General features: G+C 44.5%; 1 protein-coding gene across 1 annotated transcript in view; it reads left to right on the forward strand.

The window, feature by feature from the left end:
- The window catches only part of LOC121537098 (platelet-derived growth factor C-like), a 115,499-nt gene that overhangs the window by 66,187 nt on the left and 34,400 nt on the right, over positions 1–14,912 (forward strand). The window contains exon 2 of the mRNA XM_041844876.2: positions 3,199–3,394. Within this exon, the coding sequence (XP_041700810.1) occupies positions 3,199–3,394 (196 nt within the window). The remainder of the gene's footprint in view (positions 1–3,198; positions 3,395–14,912) is intronic.

Raw genomic sequence — 14,912 nt, forward strand, 5'->3', positions numbered from 1 at the left:
AAATTGATTAAATTGTTTTTTACCCTCATCAATATACACACAATACCCCATAATGACAAAGCAAAAATAGGTTTTTAAAAAACGGAAAAATCACATTTACATAAGTATTCAGACCCTTTACTCAGTACCTTGTTGAAGCACCTTTTGCAGCGATTACAGCCTCAAGTTTTCTTGGGTATGACACTAAAAGCTTGTCACACCTGTATTTGGGTGCAGATCCTCTCAAGCTCTGTCAGGTTGGATGGGGAGCGTCGCTGCACAGCTATTTTCAGGTCTTTCCAGAGATGTTCGATCGGGTTCAAGTCCGGGCTCTGGCTGGGCCACTCAAGGACATTCAGAGACTTGTCCCGAAGCCACTCCTGCGTTGTCTTGGCTGTGTGCGTAGGGACATTGTCCTGTTGGAAGGTGAACCTTCTCCCCAGTCTGAGGTCCTGAGTGCTCTGGAGCAGGTTTTCATCAAGGATCTCTCTGTACTTTGCTCTGTTCATCATTCCCTCGGTCCTGACTAGTCTCCCAGTCCCTGCCGCTGAAAAACCTACCCACAGCATGATGCTGCCACCACCATGCTTCACCGTAGGGATGGTGCCAGGTTTCCTCCAGACGTGACGCTTGGCATTCAGGCCAAAGAGTTCAATCTTGGTTTCATCAGACCAGAGAATCTTGTTTCTCATGGTCTGAGAGTCTTTAGATGCCTTTTGGCAAACTCCAAGCGGGCTGTTATGTGCCTTTTACTGAGGAGTGGCTTCCGTCTGGCCACTCTACCATAAAGGCCTGATTAGTGGAGTGCTGCAGAGATGGCTGTCCTTCTGTAAGGTTCTCCCATCTCCACAGAGGAACTCTGGAGCTCTGTCAGAGTGACCATCGGGTTCTTGGTCACCTCCCTGACCAAGTCCCTTTTCCACCGATTGCTCATTTAGGAAGAGTCTCGGTGGTTCCAAACTTCTTCCATTTGAAGAATGATGGAGGCCATTGTGTTCTTGGGGACCTTCAATGCTGCAGAAATGTTTTGGTACCCTTCCCCAGATCTGTGCCTCGACACAATCCTGTCTCCGAGCTCTACGGACAATTCCTTCGACCTCATGGCCTGGTTTTTGCTCTGACATGCACTGTCAACTGTGGGACCTTATATAGACAGGTGTGTGCCTTTCCAAATCATGTCCAATCAATTAAATGTATCACAGGTGGACTCCAATCATGTTGTAGAAACATCTCAAGGAGGATCAATGGAAACAGGATGCACCTGAGCTAAATTTCGAGTCTCATAGCAAAGGGTCTGAATACTTATGTAAATAACATATTTCTGTTTTAGTTTTTTTATACATTTGCAAAAATGTATTGTGTGTAGATTGATGAGGGGAAAAAATAATTTCATCAATTTTAGAATATGGCTGTAACGTAACAGAATGTGGAAAAAGTCAAGGGGTCTGAATAACCTTCCTTGTTAAATCATGCTAACTTAGCAAGATGTAAGATTTGTGACTCTTGCATCTTTTCACATCATGGTTCTGCACAGTCTCCCTCTGCCTTTGCCTGACTCTTGATTAGAGAATGGAAATGCTATCCTGCGCAATTAAAATCCAATTGTTCATCTGGAAAAGCTTACCTTCCTATTATTTCTCAACGTTGCCTGTTTAAAGCTGATCTCCCTGATACATCTATATGTGACATCATAACAACACCGTTTCTTAGGAGATTGGTTCAGCTCGCTATTAGTGTCATGGTGGGGGCTCATGTGGGAGGCAGGCAGTGAATTATAGGCCGGTGGGCTGGCAGACAGACGGGGTATTGGCAGTGTATTCTCCTTGAGATGACAGGCCCTGATGGAGAGAGTGAGTGTAGAGGAGTGGCGGGAGGGGTGTGATTTAAGACCCCTTGGCCGCAGGTCCCGGGGGCAAATGGCCCGGCGTGGGTAGCTCGTTAAAAAGTCCTTCCAGGAGTTTATGGAGACAAGAGATGCAGAATCATAGCTGACAGCGGTGAGAGATTTGTGTAAATGATAGTGTCAGAGAGGTGCTTCTTTTTGGAAGCTTTGAGATTGTTTTTTTCTGCTCTGGTTGTAAAAGTCACTCAAATACTTTGCCCATATAGGGAAGGACACATGTGCTTCTTGAAGCAACACTTCATCTTTTGTCAAACAGGAGTGGTCAGGCTATTATTTACTTCACTAAATAAATGAAGCTTAATAGATATTGTGATATTCAATGTTTAGGCAGGGGCAGTGGACCGATGCTTTACTATGCCGAATGGCAAACTGGAAAACTTTGACCCACTCAAATACAGTATGAAGGCCCCAATCATAAGTGACCCTGCTTTAGTGTTTTCCCCTCAGACCATTCAATGTTTTAACAGTTTTTTTATTAACAAAAGTAGATTATTTGTCAGACAGAGACTATAGTGAGAATGACATCGCAAGCAGACCTTACATGTTCAATGCTTGTCCCATTGTTTCATACTTGCGCTCTTACCAGCCCGAAAACAACTTCTTGTGAGTAAAAACGTAGTCTGTGGTGATTCCTTCAAGGATTATTTCATTGATCCCCATAGCAACTCTCTGAAACAGTGCTGCGTTAGCAGAACATAAAACCGTGGAGTCCACATTTCAATACAAAGGTCTCATAACCATTTATTAAGTTATACTTTTATTACTCCCATTTATTACTTATAAAATATTATCAGAGGCTCTGACAATCAATATTCAATAAAGAAGCAATTTATCTGGTAGCTCGTAGCCTCTGTGTAATAAATGATTATTTATCAGTTCGGTGTTCGCATATTTAGCCTGGCAGAACAGTCCGTGCATTCTTCCTCTTTCCTCAGAGATATTTTTATTTTCTTCTGTATCATCATGACTTTGTTCTGTGTTAACATCATATTATATTGGAGGTTGTGGCGCTTCCACCCCATTGCATTTCCAAAAAATTAATACAATGTTTATTGTTTTAAGTATGGTATTTCATTATTCCAATACATGGCCATCCAAAAATAGTTTTTTTTCTTAGCCTTGTGCATCAGTAGGTTTCTACCGTGTCCTGAAATGGCCAACATCTTTAATAAAACCACAATTACAACCCCAGCATGGATGAAGTTGACCATTCCTATTCATCTTTACACAATCTTTCATCTTATCTCAAACAACTCTTCTACCAATGTAAATATAACATAAAAGTAACATTCCCATTTCCCAAATATTTTTCCAAGGAGTACAAGGTTCCCAGCATGAGAAGATAATCACCGTCACAGGAGAGGGAGTGATCCATAGTCCGGACTTCCCACTCACCTACCCCAGGAGTACCGTGTTGGTCTGGAGACTAGTGGCCTCCAATGACAACATGAGAATCCAGTTAACCTTCGACGAGAGGTTTGGCCTGGAAGACCCAGAGGATGGAATATGCAAGTAAGATCATAAACATAAACACATGTAAAATATGCATATAACATACTGTACATACAACTGTAAGATATACAGTGGGGAGAACAAGTATTTGATACACTGCCGATTTTACAGGCTTTCCTACTTACAAAGCATGTAGAGGTCTGTAATTTTTATCATAGGTACACTTCAACTGTGAGAGATGGAAAATCACATTGTATGATTTTTAAGTAATTAATTTGCATTTTATTGCATGACATAAGTATTTGATACATCAGAAAAGCAGAACTTAATATTTGGTACAGAAACCTTTGTTTGCAATTACAGAGATCATACGTTTCCTGTAGGTCTTGACCAGGTTTGCACACACTGCAGCAGGGATTTTGGCCCACTCCTCCATACAGATCTTCTCCAGATCCTTCAGGTTTCGGGGCTGTCGCTGGGCAATACGGACTTTCAGCTCCCTCCAAATATTTTCTATTGGGTTCAGGTCTGGAGACTGGCTAGGCCACTCCAGGACCTTGAGTTGCTTCTTACGGAGCCACTCCTTAGTTGCCCTAGCTGTGTGTTTCGGGTAGTTGTCATGCTGGAAGACCCAGCCACGACCCATCTTCAATGCTCTTACTGAGGGAAGGAGGTTGTTGGCCAAGATCTCGCTATACATGGCCCCATCCATCCTCCCCTCAATACGGAGCAGTCGTCCTGTCCCCTTTGCAGAAAAGCATCCCCAAAGAATGATGTTTCCACCTCCATGTTTCACGGTTGGGATGGTGTTCTTGGGGTTGTACTCATCCTTCTTCTTCCTCCAAACACGGCGAGTGGAGTTTAGACCAAAAAGCTATATTTTTGTCTCATCAGACCACATGACCTTCTCCCATTCCTCCTCTGGATCATCCAGATGGTCATTGGCAAACTTCAGACGGGCCTGGACATGCGCTGGCTTGAGCAGGGGGACCTTGCGTGCGCTGCAGGATTTTAATCCATGACGGCGTAGTGTGTTACTAATGGTTTTCTTTGAGACTGTGGTCCCAGCTCTCTTCAGGTCATTGACCAGGTCCTGCTGTGTAGTTCTGGGCTGATCCCTCACCTTCCTCATGATCATTGATGCCCCACGAGGTGAGATCTTGCATGGAGCCCCAGACCGAGGGTGATTGACCGTCATCTTGAACTTCTTCCATTTTCTAATAATTGTGCCAACAGTTGTTGCCTTCTCACCAGGCTGCTTGCCTCTTGTCCTGTAGCCCATCCCAGCCTTGTGCAGGTCTACAATTGTATCCCTGATGTCCTTACACAGCTCTCTGGTCTTGGCCATTGTCGAGAGGTTGGAGTCTGTTTGATTGAGTGTGTGGACAGGTGTCTTTTATACAGGTAACGAGTTCAAACAGGTGCAGTTAATACAGGTAATGAGTTGAGAACAGGAGGGCTTCTTAAAGAAAAACTAACAGGTCTGTGAGAGCCGGAATTCTTACTGGTTGGTAGGTGATCAAATACTTATGTCATGCAATAAAATGCAAATTAATTACTTAAAAATCATACAATGTGATTTTCTGGATTTTTGTTTTAGATTCTGTCTCTCACAGTTGAAGTGTACCTATGATAAAAATTACAGACTTCTACATGCTTTGTAAGTAGGAAAACCTGCAAAATCGGCAGTGTATCAAATACTTGTTCTCCCCACTGTATATTATAATACAAATGCAACATATAGAAAATATAGCTACACTATATATACAAAAGGATGTGGACACCCCTTCATATTAGTGGATTTGGCTATTTCAGCACACCCGTTGCTGACAGGTGTATAAAATAAAGAATAGAATAAAGAAGTATTTGTCACGTTCGTTTAAGGACGTGTCAGACCAAGGCACAGCGTGAAATGCGTACATGTTTATTTCACCGATAAACATACAACAAAACAATAAACCAAACCAAACGGGAAGTCCTAAGGCTGAACACAAAACAAGCCTACACACGGAACAAGATCCCACAACTAACGAGTGCCAATAGGCTGCCTAAGTATGATCCCCAATCAGAGACAACGAGCGACAGCTGTCTCTGATTGGGAATCACACCTGGCCTAACATAGATATACAACACCTAGACTGAAACATAGAAAACAGAACATAGAATATTCACACCCTGACTCAACATATAAGAGTCCCCTGAGTCAGGGCGTGAATATTCTATGTTCTGTTTTCTACATATAAGAGTCCCCCCCCCCAAAGGTGCGGACTCCGACCGCACAACCTTTACATAACAGGGTAGGGGCCGGGTGGGCATTCCGCCTCGGAGGCTGATCTGGCTCCGGGCGTGACGACCACATACTCTCCGCCTCCCTGTTGCGCCCCTGGTCTGGTCTGGACCTCGGCGCGCTGCTTCCCCTCTCCTTCCTCCCACGATACTCCAAGCCCTGTCTGGACCCTGGTGTGGGAGACCCCGAACCTGGAGAGGGGCTGACGTCTGGGTCTGGACTGGAGCCGCTGACCGGAGCTGGACCAGGCGCCGGTGGAGCGGACTGCTCAGGCTCCGGACTGGAGCCGCTGACCGGAGCTGGACCGGGCACCGGTGGAGCGGACTACTCTGGCTCTGGAGTGGAGACGCTGACCGGAGCTGGACTGGGCACCGTTGGAGCGGACTGCTCTGGCTCCGGAGTGGAGCAGCTGACCAGAACTGGACTGGACCCCGGTGGAGCGGACTGCTCTGGCTCCGGAGTGGAGCCGCTGACCGGAGCTGGACTGGACCCCGGTCGAGTGGATTGCTCTGTCTCCGGAGTGGAGCAGCTGACCGGAGCTGGATCAGGCACCGGTGGAACGGGCACGGGCCGTGCCGAACTGGACACACGCACTACTGGTCTGGTGCGAGGAGCAGGCACGGGCCAGACCGGACTGGCGACACGCACCACTGGCTTGGTGCGAGGAGCAGGAACAGGCCGGGCCGGACTGGGAACACGCACCACTGGCTTCGTGCGAGGAGCAGGAACGGGCCGGGCCGGGCCGGACTGGCGACACGCACCACTGGCTTGGTGCGAGACGCAGGCACGGGGTGTACCGGACTGGGAACTGACGTCAAGAGATCTCCGACTGTACCAGTCTTTCACTCTCTGCACCCAGTCCTCCTCCCGTTTGGACTCCACCCTGAGTCCCCACGAGTGCAGTGGTCGGGGCTCTTCTCCATCGCTCCCCGACCACCCCTTTAGCCCCCCAAAATGTTTTTATTGGGGCTGTCTCTCGGGCTTCTTCCTCAGCTGGCGCCTTCTGCGTTGCCGTTGCTCCTCTCTATACCGGGCCTCCACTGTCTCCTCCCAAGGACGGCGATCCATCCCAGCTTGAATATCCTCCCTTGTCCAGGATCCCTTTCCGTCCTGGATCTCCTCCCATGTCCAGGCTGTCTGCTCCTGGGCACGCTGCTTGGTCCGTGTTTGGTGGTATCTTCTGTCACGTTCGTTTAAGGACGGGTCAGACCAAGGGGCAGCGTGAAATGCGTACATGTTTATTTCACCGATAAACATACAACAAAACAATAAACCAAACCAAACGTGAAGTCCTAAGGCTGAACACAAAACAAGCCTACACACGGAACAAGATCCCACAACTAACAAGTGCCAATAGGCTGCCTAAGTATGATCCCCAATCAGAGACAACGAGCAACAACTGTCTCTGATTGGGAATCACACCCGGCCTAACATAGATATACAACACCTAGACTGAAACATAGAAAACAGAACATAAAATATTCACACCCTGACTCAACATATAAGAGTCCCCTGAGTCAGGGTGTGACAATATTATTAGAAAATGATCTGTACACATTCATACATCAATGCATACATATAAAGAATAGTCTGACTCCGGTGCATGAACCATCACAAGCTAACAATACAATAGGCCTAGCTAGTCAACATGACATTGCAGAAGGATGACAATTTACCTGACTGGAAAAGTGCCAGAAAATGACTAAAACAGCTATACACATATTATGTTTACATACAGCATAATTACAACGGTATCATCTTGTAACATAAAGATACCTAGTCACTCACATTAGCCAGTACATTATAACGTAACGGAAGCTAAGTTGCATGTCAAAAAGATAGCTAACATGTATTCTCTATGGTGATTATTTAGCACACATTAGCTTAGCATCATCGCAACTCTAAAGGCTACATTAAACGTAAAAAATGTAATCTTCTAGAAAGCACAGGTGGAATTAACGAAAGCATGTACTAATGACTCAAAAACAAAAGGTGCGTACTTACAGATGTATCTTTATCCAAGGCTTAGTATGTAAGAAATATGAAGCTCATCTGTATGTTGTTGTTCTTCAGATCGCTTGTAGTGGGAATGAGCTCTGAACACGAAGTTAGCTGATTTAAAGCTACAGTACCCAAGTTCGCAGTAACTCAGAGTAGCGCAATAGAGCACTATAATACTATGTACAAATAGACATATAGCTACCCAGCCTTTACCTCTGCTTTTCTTCTAGCTACTTCAGGTGTAACCCTATGATGCTCTTCTTCTAAGTAGCTTAGTTCTCTTATCATGTCAGCTTAGTACATACTTTCGTTAACTCTACTTCAGACCTGTCTCCGAAGTCTTCCTACTCCTCAAAAAAGAAATAGGGGCATAAAAGTTATTTATACCAGGCGAGGAGTGTTCTGATAACTATATGTCTATCTGTACATAGTATTATAGTGCTCTATTGCTCTACTCCGTCTAGTGGTGAACTTGGGTACTGTAGCTTTAAATCAGCTAACTTCCTCTTCAGAGCTCATTCCCACTACATGCAATCTGAAGAACGGCAACATACAGATGAGCTTCATCTTTCTTACTGTATGTTGCCTTTCTTCAGATTGCATGTAGTGGGAATGAGCTCTGAAGAGGAAGTTAGCTGATTTAAAGCTACAGTACACAAGTATATGTCTACATAGTATTATAGAGCAATAGAGCACTGTAATACCATATAGTTATTCCATGGCTGAGCAGCCGCACACAAGCCTAAGATCACCATGCGCAATGGCAAGCTCGCCACCATTGGACTCTGGAGCAGTGGAAATGCGTTATCTTGAGTGATGAATCACGCTTCACCATCTGGGTTTGGCGGATGCCAAGAGAACGCTACCTGCCCTAATGCATAGTGCAAACTGTAAAGTTTGGTGGAGGAGGAATAATGGCTGTTTTTCATGGTTCGGGCTAGGCCCCTTAGTTCCAGTGAAGGGGAATCTTAACACTACAGCATACAATGCAATTTTAGATGATTCTGTGCTTCCAACTTTGTGGCAACAGTTTGGGGAAGGCGCTTTCCTGTTTCAGTATGACAATGCCCCCGTGGACAAAATTAGGTCCATACAGAAATGGTTTGTCGAGATCGGTGTGGAAGAACTTGACTGGCCTGCACAGAGCCCTGATCTCAACCCCATCTAACAGCTTTGGGATGAATTGGAATGCCGACTGCGAGCCAGGCCTAATCTCCCAACATCAGTGCCCGACCTCACTAATGCTCTTGTGGCTGAATGGAAGCAAGTCCCCGCAGCAATGTTCCAACATCTAGTGGAAAGCCTTCCCAGAAGAGTGGAGGCTGTTATAGCAGCAAAGGGGGGACCAACTCCATATTAATGCCCATGATTTTGGAATGAGATGTTTAATAAGTAGGTGTCCACATACTTTTGGTCATGTAGTGTATGTCTGCATGTTGTGTTTCGCCTTAGGGTATACCTGATGGATGTACCATGCCATTTAATCACTAAATTAAATACTTTTATTTTTATTTATTTTATTTTTATTTCACCTTTATTTAACCAGGTAAGCCAGTTGAGAACAGGTTCTCATTTACAACTGCGACCTGGCCAAGATAAAGCAAAGCAGTGCAATAAAAACAACACAGAGTTACATATGGGGTAAAAAACATAAAGTCAAAAATACAACAGAAAATATATATACAGTGTGTGCAAATGTAGCAAGTTATGGAGGTAAGTCAATAAATAGGCTATAGTGCAAAATAATTACAATAGTATTAACACTGGAATGCTAGATGTGCAAGAGATTATGTGCAAATAGAGATACTGGGGTGCAAAAGAGCAAAATAAATAACAATATAGGGATGAGGTAGTTGGGTGGGCTAATTTCAGATGGGCTGTGTACAGGTGCAGTGATCGGTAAGGTGCTCTGACAACTGATGCTTAAAGTTATTGAGGGAGATAAGAGTCTCCAGCTTCAGAGATTTTTGCAATTCGTTCCAGTCATTGGCAGCAGAGAACTGGAAGGAATGGCGGCCAAAGGAGGTGTTGGCTTTGGGAATGACCAGTGAGATATACCTGCTGGAGCGCAGACTACGGGTGGGTGCTGCTATGGTGACCAATGAGCTAAGATAAGGCGGGGATTTGCCTAGCAGTGATTTATAGATGGCCTGGAGCCAGTGGGTTTGACGACGAACATGTAGTGAGGACCAGCCAACAAGAGCGTACAGGTCACAGTGGTGGGTAGTGTATGGGGCTTTGGAGACAAAACGGATGGCACTGTGATAGACTACATCCAATTTGCTGAGTAGAGTGTTGGAGGCTATTTTGTAAATGACATCGCCGAAGTCAAGGATCGGTAGGATAGTCAGTTTTACGAGGGCATGTTTGGCAGCATAAATGTAAGGAGGCTTTGTTGCGAAATAGGAAGCCGATTCTAGATTTAACTTTGGATTGGAGATTCTTTATGTGAGTCTGGAAGTTGAGTTTACAGTCTAACCAGACACCTAGGTATTTGTAGTTGTCCACATACTCTAGGTCAGACCCGTCGAGAGTGGTGATTCTAGTCGGGTGGGCGGGTGCCAGCAGCGTTCGATTGAAAAGCATGCATTTAGTTTTACTAGTGTTTAAGAGCAGTTGGAGGCTACTGAAGGAGTGTTGTATGGCATTGAAGCTCGTTTGGAGGTTTGTTAACACAGTGTCCAATGAAGGGCCAGATGTATACAAAATGGTGTCGTCTGCGTAGAGGTGGATCTGAGAGTCACCAGCAACAAGAGCGACATCATTGATATACACAGAGAAAAGTGTCGGCCCAAGAATTGAACCCTGTGGCACCCCCATAGAGACTGCCATAGGTCCAGACAACAGGCCCTCCGATTTGACACACTGAACTCTATCTGAGAAGTAGTTGGTGAACCATGCACCATGCGAGGCAGTCATTTGAGAAACCAAGGCTATTTAGTCTGCCAATAAGAATGCGGTGGAATACAGGATGTACAACGGCAATAGGGTGCAGTATACTGAAAAATGTATGCACTCACTAACTGTAAGTCGCTCTGGATAAGAGCGTCTGCTAAATGACTAAAATGTTTTTTATTTTTATTTAGGCCTATACTGTGTAACTCTATATACAGTGGTAGTAGTTTATCTAGTCTTTCTCTATTCTTTAGCCAGCTTGGACACTACCCAGTTCAGTTAGCATGCAGAGGCTGTGCCCGGGGAGCATGACATGTCGTGGATGTGTTGTGGTCCATTTTTTAAGATTTATAGTCAAACCGGGCCCATTTGTGAAATTGCCTTTTTCCCCGTGTGGCGGCTGATGAATATTGAAAAGCACAGCGACCGAGTGATTTGTTTTGCCAAGGCTGCCGCAGCCATACGGCATGGGCACATATTTTGTAGGCGGCGATTTCCCTGCGGACGGGCCGTGTAATTGGACAAAATGATAGAGAGGTCTTCCTCCTAAGGAGATAAAGTCTGTGACTGGTCTTAGACACCCTAGACCCCCCTTATTTGTTTTAATACCCCCTTTTCAATTACCGGCTATCTTTGTCTCTGTTACTATTCATTAGGAACAGCAGTGCTGAACCGGTCCGTGATCGATTTCCTTCATGTATTATACTTAGCGTCCCGATATCAATACAGCAGGTCTGACTTCTTGGTTGGTATGAAGATATCCTGTAGAAAGCAGAGGGAGAGGGAGAGAGGACAGAGAGTGGCTGGCTATTGTTGGAGAGCCGCCTGATGGCAGTTATGATGTATGACATGACAGTGCCACATCCAGCCAGATCCCCAGAGATGTGTTGTCATCATACTCAGGCTGATCCTAGATCATCTCTCCCTGCCACAGCCCTTAATCTCTCCTATGATGACATAAAAGGGTGATAAAAAAAAAAAAAAAGCAAAGCTGATTCTGGCGTCAGAAGAACCAAAGGGGGGCAGAATAACCATCCAGGGGTTTCAGTCCTGGTAATTTGACCCTACGTTCAGCCGTCTTGGGTGGGTGGACATCTTTTGATGAATGGGGTCACTGTGGTGGGATTGACAGCATTTGTGCCGGCCATTCCTCCATACAAGACTGCACTAGTTTCCCGAGGAGGGGAGCAGACAATAACAACATCCTCATGGAGGGTCATACAAGTCATTGCCACGTCTACCTCTCTCATTTTTCATTTTCCAGCAGGGGCAGAGAACACGTTTTATTTGATCAGGTTGGCAGGCATGTCAAACAAATGACTGTATGCACACACAAGCAGAAGCAGACATATCTTCACAAGTCTCTCTCTCACACACACACTCTCACTCTCTTTCTCTCTCTCTCTCTCCCAATCGCTGTCTCTGTCGGTCTCCTCCTCCCCTCTCTGCTTCTCTCTCTCCCTCTCTGTCTCTTACAAACACCCGCACACACACACCCTCTTGTCAGCTCTACCCCCTTCCACCTCATCATGTACATCCACGGTCTCTCTCCTAGTCTGTTGAAAAATTAATTCAGTGCACCCCCATAGGAATCCTATCCAAGCTGAAATATGTGAAAGGAAAACATTCACACACAAAGCGTTATGTTGCTAAGGTTCTCTACCCTATGCCTCACAGCACAATAACCAGTAAATAAATAAGAGAATACAAATCCTCAATTCCTTGGTTCTCTAATCAGCAGCAGTAGCCTGGGATAAAACAAATAAAAGGGTGGAGAAAAGGTGCTGAAAAGAGAGCGAGAGAGAGAGCCTCCAGCGAGCAGTCATCCTCAAGATGAGTAAGATTTTCAGTAGTTCAGATGCTCAGCTACTATTATTCTTGTCTAAGGGGGGATGAAAAAACATTCTGCCTAAATCCAGCGGGGAGAAAAGTCATATTTGAGTGTTTTTCACCTCTCGAAACGTGTCGGTAGGCGTAGCAGCACAGAGACACTTGAGACACTTGGCACTGTTACTGTATTTCTATAAACAATGTGTGAGAGTGATGCATGTATGTCGGTGGATTTGCAAATCCGAAACAGGGGATGTTGAACATGTAGGATCGAACACATGAAACTATGTAATAAACAGGTTGCACCGCATTATAGATGACCCATCTGCCACAATGGGGCTGTCAGCTGTTTGATCCTAGAGTGCACCCTCCTGCTTCACAGTCATCTAAACTGTGTCAGGAAAGAAAGGCAGAATATTGACTGCTAATCAGTGGCGGTCAGTGCCGTTTTTTTATGACCATGGCCTTATTTCTATTACAGCAAATTGGATGACAGTCATTCATATTCCATTCACCCGGCTCAATGTAACATCGATAGCTTTAGACTACTACATGATAGTCTAATCGTTCCTATACCCATGATGAGGTTACTACAGCCTAGCCTATGAATGAAAGTTTACAACGTAGGTGCACTTGTCGAGAGAATTTTGAGTAATCAAGGTGATAGACAGTGAAACATTCAATACTGCCTTGCACACTCTTGCCTGCATCTAGCTGATTAAGGGGGTAATCATTAGTCCAACAGTTGCAAATGAGAGTTTCTATTGGACAAATGCAGGTATGTTTATCCCCGTTTGCTTCCGCTTAAGAAACAATTTTCAGCAGAATCGGCGGAATGAATACACCCCTGATCACACGCAAACACAGTTCACTTTCATAGCAGCCAAATTAAAACAACATGATCACTTTGCTCGTTATATAATTCCATCTCGCAACTATCTACGCTCTCTCCTCCTCTCACCTTTTCCCTTCGCTTGTGGACTTCAGTGCACAACATATCAGCTGTCTGTGACCAGGCAAAAAAAACTTTCCAAGCCAAACCTTCATATCATGAGCGCTTACTGCTACACACATTGTTATCATGTCATAGTCAACATAGCTACTAGAACTAACACGTTAGTAAACCCGCTACAATCATGCAGTATAGTGTACAGTTAGAAAACAGTTTAGCAGTTAAACCGGTGGGCTCCAGTGGCAATACATTTATAAAACCAAAAGCTTACCTTGACTTGGAAGAGATCCAGTGTTGGATAGCCATAGCCAGCTAGCTAGCATAGCATCTCTCTCTGTTTGAGTCGGGTGTTTGAGTAGGCTAAACTAGCTAGCTGCATTTGCTAACTAGGTGAAAAGGGAAAGTTTTAAAAATATATCCAAATATCTCTCTCTCTCTCTCTCTCTCTCTCTCTCTCTCTCTCTCTCTCTCTCTCTCTCTCTCTCTCTCTCTCTCTCTCTCTCTCTCTCTCTCTCTCTCTCTCTCTCTCTCTCTCTCTCTCTCTCTCTCTCTCTCTCTCTCTCTCTCTCACTCTCTCTCACTCTTGCTTCTCCTTAATTTTGGAAGAAATGAATTTATTCAAAACAGTTCAACTATTGTCTTTCTCTCTCTTTGAGTAAACTACTCACCACATTTTATGCACGCTGTAGCTTATGCTTTCAGTACTAGATTCATTCTCTGATCCTTTGATTGGGTGGACAACATGTCAGTTCATGCTGCAAAAGCTCTGATAGGTTGGAGGATGTCCTCCGGAAGTTGCCATAATTACTGTTTAAGTCTATGGAAGGGGGTGAGAACCATGAGCCTCCTAGGTTTTGTATTGATGTCAATGTACCCATAGGACGATAGAAGCTAGCTGTCTTCCGGCTACACCATGGTGCTACCCTACAGAGTGCTTTTAAGGCTACTGTAGACCTTTATTGCAAAACAGTGTGTTTCAATAAATTATTTGGTGACATTTGAATATATTTAGTATAGTTTTATTTTAAAAGGATAACTTTTTTAATGTTTCAATATTTACATTTTTATGAAATTCACTGAGGAGGATGGACCTCCCCTTCCTCCTCTGAGGAGCCTCCACTGCTACTAATGATTCTTATTGCAAGGTGTGTGTACTGTTACAACATGTATTTTATAGGGATAGTGCACTTATAATATAATAATAATAATATGCCATTTAGCAGACGCTTTTATCCAAAGCGACTTACAGTCGTGCGTGCATACATTTTTGTGTATGGGTGGTCCCGGGGATCGAACCCACTACCTTGGCGTTACAAGCGCCGTGCTCTACCAGCTGAGCTACAGAGGACCACTTCTAAATCAAAATGTGTTTTCAGGCCTCAAAGATGGTGTAATGTTGAGGCAAGTAAAAATCCCACACCATTGGTTGTGTAGATCCAACTATATGTCTCAAATAAAAATGAATGGAAAAGATAGGTACTGAATAAAATTTGTAAATTAGTTGCGGCCTAATGACTGTTTGAATGTGACTTATACAGTACCAGTCAAAGGTTTGGACACACCTACTCATTCCAGGGTTTTCTTTATTTTTACTATTTTCTACATTGTAGAAT

Source organism: Coregonus clupeaformis, unplaced genomic scaffold (assembly GCF_020615455.1).
Source record: "Coregonus clupeaformis isolate EN_2021a unplaced genomic scaffold, ASM2061545v1 scaf1076, whole genome shotgun sequence".
NCBI classification, from domain to species: domain Eukaryota; kingdom Metazoa; phylum Chordata; class Actinopteri; order Salmoniformes; family Salmonidae; genus Coregonus; species Coregonus clupeaformis.